The 6000-nt window shown below is 44.7% G+C and overlaps 1 protein-coding gene across 1 annotated transcript in view; it reads right to left on the bottom strand.

Moving 5' to 3' along the window:
* Positions 1 to 315: 315 nt before the first annotated feature.
* The window catches only part of LOC124619893 (facilitated trehalose transporter Tret1-like), a 71611-nt gene continuing 65926 nt past the window's right edge, over positions 316 to 6000 (bottom strand). The window contains exon 4 of the mRNA XM_047146523.1: positions 316 to 938. Within this exon, the coding sequence (XP_047002479.1) occupies positions 438 to 938 (501 nt within the window). The 3' untranslated portion in view covers positions 316 to 437. The remainder of the gene's footprint in view (positions 939 to 6000) is intronic.

Below are 6000 nucleotides of genomic sequence, written 5' to 3'. Positions count from 1 at the left end.
GCCAAGGAGTGAACGGTTCTTAGTTTTAGCAAGCTTTAAAAGAGCGAAAAAGCGCCCACAAATATACGTGGAACCAAACATTGAGAACTATGGCCGCGTGCTTGTGCAAAAGAGGATATTTCTCTCGTGGAAGACAGCTGTAAAAGTCATCCAAAGTTTTACACATAAGAAAGCGGTCCTTCGGGCGGATATGGCACTGTAGGACAATCAGCTCTAGTTGAAGCACTTGTGAGACGTCCTCTGCCCGAAGGGAATAAATATATCTTTCGGCTGGCGTTCGGGCAGTCCGCACGGCCAGCTAAGCGGCGCGGCTCGGCCACTGCAGCAACATACGAATTCGCCCGGGGCGCTGGCCACGCGCTAGCGTCCCAGGGGCACAGTTTGGACGAGCCTGATCTATGATGTTACAAGGCGCAATTTGCGAGGTCGGTAGATCACTAAGTACTGCTGACATAGACATCCTTGCCACCGTTGAGCTCCCTGAGGATGTCCTCGATGGGACGACCCTTTGTTTCCGGCAGTACGAACCACTCAATAAGGGTGGAGAGGGCGCACACGGCAGCGAAGAGCCAGAAGGTACCGTAGGTGCCCATGCTTTCCGACATGAGCGGGTACAGCTTGGCCATGGTGCCGCCTGTGAGCGAGATGACGAAGTAGCTGCAGGTGGCAATTAAGCCTCTAATTCTCGTAGGCACGATCTCGGCAATCACGACGTACGGCAGTGCGGCCAGACCAAAGGCCACCATCAGCACGTAGACTGAGAGGCACGAGACGGGCAGCCAGCCGATGCTCGACAGGTCCGCCTGGGTCTCCGCCTTCAGGTAGAGGTACACGCCCATGACCGCCACTGAGGCGCCGACGGCCGCATTGGAGAGGAACAGCGTCGGGCGGCGGCCCATGCGGTCCACCAGCGGCGCCGACAGCAAGCCGCCAACCACCTGCACAAACGACAGCCGCCAGAGACGCTGGTAGTCGTACGAGGACTGTACCAGAGCTAGAGTTGTGCTCTACCAAAACTACGGCCTTGCTACACTACACAAATGGCGTAGTAGATGGTAGGGTTATCGCTAGTATTGGTGAAATTGATAAAGAAAGAAACATAAATCATGTGTGAGAGAGAAACTGGGAGCCAACAACATCTCTAAGTATCTTTTTTTTTCGTTTGGTTGTCTGTTTTACACATAATTAGAACCGCACATCTTCCAATGTTAATCCATTGAGTAATTTACACTACTAGCCATTAAAATTGCTACACCAAGAAGAAATGCAGGTGACAAACGGGTATTCAGTGGACAAATATATTGTACTAGAACTGACATGTGATTACATTTTCACGCAATTGGAGTGCATAGATCCTGAGAAATCAGTACACAGAACAACCACCTCTGGCCGTAATAACGGCTTTGATACGCCTGGGCATTGAGTCAAACAGAGCTCGGAGGGCGTGTACAGGTACAACTGCCCATGCAGCTTCAACACGATACCACAGTTCATCAAGAGTAGTGACTTGCGTATTGTGACGAGCCAGTTGCTCGGCCACCATTGACCAGATGTTTCCAATTGGTGAGAGATCTGGAGAATGTGCTGGCCAGGGCAGCAGTCGAACATTTTCTGTATCCAGAAAGGCCCGTACAGGACCTGCAACATGCGGTCGTGCATTATTCTGCTGAAATGTAGGGTTTCGGAGGGATCGAATGAAGGGTAGAGCCACGGGTCGTAACACATCTGAAATGTAACGTCCACTGTTCAAAGTGCCGTCAATGCGAACAAGAGGTGACCGAGACGAGTAACAAATGGCACTCCATACCATCACCCCGGGTGATACGCCAGTATGGCGATGACGAATACACGTTTCCAATGTACGTTCACCGCGATGTCGCCAAACACGGATGCGACCATCACGATGCTGTAAACAGAACCCGGGTTCATCCGAAAAAATGACGTTTTGCCGTTCGTGCACCCACGTTCGTCGTTGAGTACACCATCGCAGGCGCTCCTGTCTGTGATGCATCATCAAAGGTAACCGCAGCCATGGTCTCCGAGCTGATAGTCCATGGTGCTGCAAACGTCATCGAACTGTTCGTGCAGATGGTTGTTGTCTTGCAAACGTCCCCATCTGTTGACTCAGGGATGGAGACGTGGCTGCACGATCCGTTAAGCCATGCGGATAACATGCCTGTCATCTCGACTGCTAGTGATACGAGGCCGTTGGGATCCAGCACGGCGACCTTTATCAAAGTCGGAAACGTGATGGTACGCATTTCTCCTCCTTACACGAGGCATCAGAACAACGTTTCACCAGGCAACGCCGGTCAAGTGCTGTTTGTGTATGAGAAATCGGTTGGAATGTTTCCTCATATCAGCACGTTGTAGGAGTCGCCACCGGTGCCAACCTTGTGTGAATGCTCTGAAAAGCTAATCATTTGCATATCACAGCATCTTCTTCTCGTCGGTTAAATTTCGCGTTTGTAGCACGACATCTTCGTGATGTAGCAATTTTAATGGCCAGTAGTGTATATCCTTATCTAAAATGAATTTCATTTTATAAGTAATAAAAGTTAGTTGAAAGTGTACTCTTTTACGTAACCATAGTAATTACTTTTGAAGCAAGTACAGCTTAATGCACAAATATAAAAAATATATAAATATCGTTATTTTGTACTCGATGGAACGTTCACAACAATCAAAGGCAAGAGTTTCCTATTGGTACTGATAAACGCGGAAGTTGTTTATGAATAACAGATACATGTTTTATATAATTTCATTGAAGTGTTGAAGCGATGTTTGATGTAGTTTTGTTTTGCATTTTTTTATTTTATCTTTTAGTTGAGGAAATTGCCTTTTATAGCACTATATGATGGATCTGTGTTGTTTTCTTTATTTTTACCACAAAATCCCTTTGTTTCATGTTACAAATCAACAGTTTTCGAATAAAATCTGAATTAAACATTTAAAATTTCAGTTTTGCTATCAATAGTGTTTAATTTGAAGTAATAGACAGGAAGATAATTTCACAGAACAAAAATTTTCTGTAGCAAATGAAAAGCACTAGGTTACTTTTGTTCTACAGTATTACTTTTACTGTGTTAACCGTTTTTCGGCTTACAAGGCCATCTTCAGACATTTACTGAGTATTGACACCAAAGAAGTTATAATATTTATAAACAACAATGGAAGAGAAGTTATATCTCTAGATTGAAGCAGAAACATACAGTAAGTAACGTCTTTGACAGTATGGTGGCGATGCAACGTAAAAAGTAAAAATTCAACAGTAAATAAATAAAAACGGAGTAGACAGGAAAAACTTCAACACAAAATAGGAACAGCATGCCTACATAACAGTTTCTATTAATAAACAAAACTAATAAAATAAAATAAAATAAAATTAGTACTTGAGAAGACTATTTCAGGAGGTATAAAACATGGAGAGTGATGCACAAACCAATCAAAAGAGGAAAGAATTATCAATATAACTGCAGAATATATATAAGGAACTTAAGCAATATGAATAAGATAAACAGAATTGGATAAATACAGGAATATGGAGGATTGTGAGGGAACATGCAGTAAATGCAATCTTTGAGAGTGTGATGGTACTGCATTTTAAAAGGTAAAATGCTGAACAATACAGAAATATAAAAGGAGCAAACAGGAAAAAACATTAACAGTACGTAAGCGGACTAGACAAGGGCGGGGGACAATCCTGGTGAGGATAAGGCCTGCTTGCAAAAGAGAAAATACATTGAGATAAGCGACTTCGACAAAGCGTCGATTATTATTAGACAGGGCCTGTGAACGAGTATCTCGAAAACGGCGAAGCTGGTCGAATGTTCACGTGCTGCTGGCGTGAGCATCTACGCAAAGAAGTAGGACAGTGAAACTACCACTAGCCGTTATATGGTAGGACGTCCACGACTCTTCACAGAACTTGGGATTCGGAGGCTTGTTTGCTCTGTAAAGTAGGATAGGCAGTGATCCGTGGCATTTCTGCCGAAAGAGCACAATGCTGGTGAACGCAAAAGTGTTTCGGAACATACCGTTCATTGTAGATTGTTGAAATAGTGTTTCGCAGAAGACAACCCCAACAAGTAGACGCAACGACACCGTCAGTTACGACTGCAGTAGGCAAGAGACCACCGGGATTCGACTGTCGACCAATGGAAACGTGACGGCTCGTCGGCTGAATCACATTTTTGCTACACTGGGTCGATGGTAGTCTCCATAAACGCCGTCATCGAGGTGAACGGCGGATCGAAACCTGCAGCGCACCACGGATGCGAACTGGTGGGAGAAGTACAGGGTGATTCAAAAAGAATACCACAACTTTAGGAATTTAAAACTCTGCAACGACAAAAGGCAGAGCTAAGCACTATCTGTCGGCGAATTAAGGGAGCTATAAAGTTTCATTTAGTTGTACATTTGTTCGCTTGAGGCGCTGTTGACTAGGCGTCAGCGTCAGTTGATGCTAAGATGGCGACCGCTCAACAGAAAGCTTTTTGTGTTATTGAGTACGGCAGAAGTGAATCGACGACAGTTGTTCAGCGTGCATTTCGAACGAAGTATGGTGTTAAACCTCCTGATAGGTGGTGTATTAAACGTTGGTATAAACAGTTTACAGAGAATGGGTGTTTGTGCAAAGGGAAAAGTTCTGGACGGCCGAGAACGAGTGATGAAAATGTAGCACGCATCCAGCAAACATTTGTTCGCAGCCCAGGAAAATCGACTCGCAGAGCTAGCAGAGAGCTGCAAATTCCACAATCAACTGTATGGAGAGTCCACATTGGCACTTATCTGTCCGTAACTACCTGAACGTCAACTACCCGAGGCGATGGATCGGCCGCCAGGCAGCCCGTGACAGAGCACTTCATCACTGGCCTCCAAGAAGCCCTGATCTTACCCCCTGCGATTTTTTCTTATGGGGGTATGTTAAGGATATGGTGTTTCGGCCACCTCTCCCAGCCACCATTGATGATTTGAAACGAGAAATAACAGCAGCTATCCAAACTGTTACGCCTGATATGCTACAGAGAGTGTGGAACGAGTTGGAGTATCGGGTTAATATTGCTCGAGTGTCTGGAGGGGGCCATATTGAACATCTCTGAACTTGTTTTTGAGTGAAAAAAAACCTTTTTAAATACTCTTTGTAATGATGTATAACAGAAGGTTATATTATGTTTCTTTCATTAAATACACATTTTTAAAGTAGTGGTATTCTTTTTGAATCACCCTGTATTTTGCTATGAGAGACTTTCCCCTGCGCTTGCGTGGGATCTGTGGTAGTAAGAGCCATAATCGTGCTACAGTGGTTTGAGGAGCATTATAGTAACGGACGTTGTTGTGTCGGTGACCAAATTCGCCGGACGTAAATCCTGTGGAATCCCTCTTGTGTCGATTACGTGCACCATCACTGCACACGTTAATCAGCTGTGTGTAGACATCTAAAGCCACATACTTCTACAAACCAACCAACAAACTGTCGGATCCCTGATATTCTGAATCAGTGATGTATTTGGTTCCAAAGGCGGACAAACAACCTGTTAAACTGGGGATCATAACAGTTCAGCTCATCAGTGTATAGCCAAATATTACTAGGATTAATGTAGAACTTTAACTGTTTCTTGGTGAATTACTCGTCTTGGCACTTATGTTTCCAAATCTGTTTCCTCTCCTGTTGTCGGAAAATTCTCTGTAAAATTCCTCACAATACTCATGTTCAGCGGACGATAGTGCTACATGTGTGATATCTGTGTTATTATGTGTTAACGTAGCCCGTTATCTTAAAAGTAGAAGCGAACCGTGTTGAGCGATAAATAGCGATCTGGGGTTGTAACAGGGTGGTAGAGGGGAGTGGAGGTTAGAAGCGCAACGGAAGATAGGTCACCTGATTGTGGTCATCCGATTACCCCTCCGTAGATCTGCAAAACCAAGAGTGAATGGGCAATTCCCCACTCTTTCTACCGCAGTGTGTCACTATAGGGTGTCCCACAAAGTTGTACCAAC

The sequence above is a fragment of the Schistocerca americana genome, chromosome 6, assembly GCF_021461395.2.
Source record: "Schistocerca americana isolate TAMUIC-IGC-003095 chromosome 6, iqSchAmer2.1, whole genome shotgun sequence".
Lineage (NCBI taxonomy): Eukaryota > Metazoa > Arthropoda > Insecta > Orthoptera > Acrididae > Schistocerca > Schistocerca americana.
The sequence above is the reverse complement of the archived record's forward strand: the minus strand, read 5'-3'. Positions and strand labels throughout refer to the sequence as shown.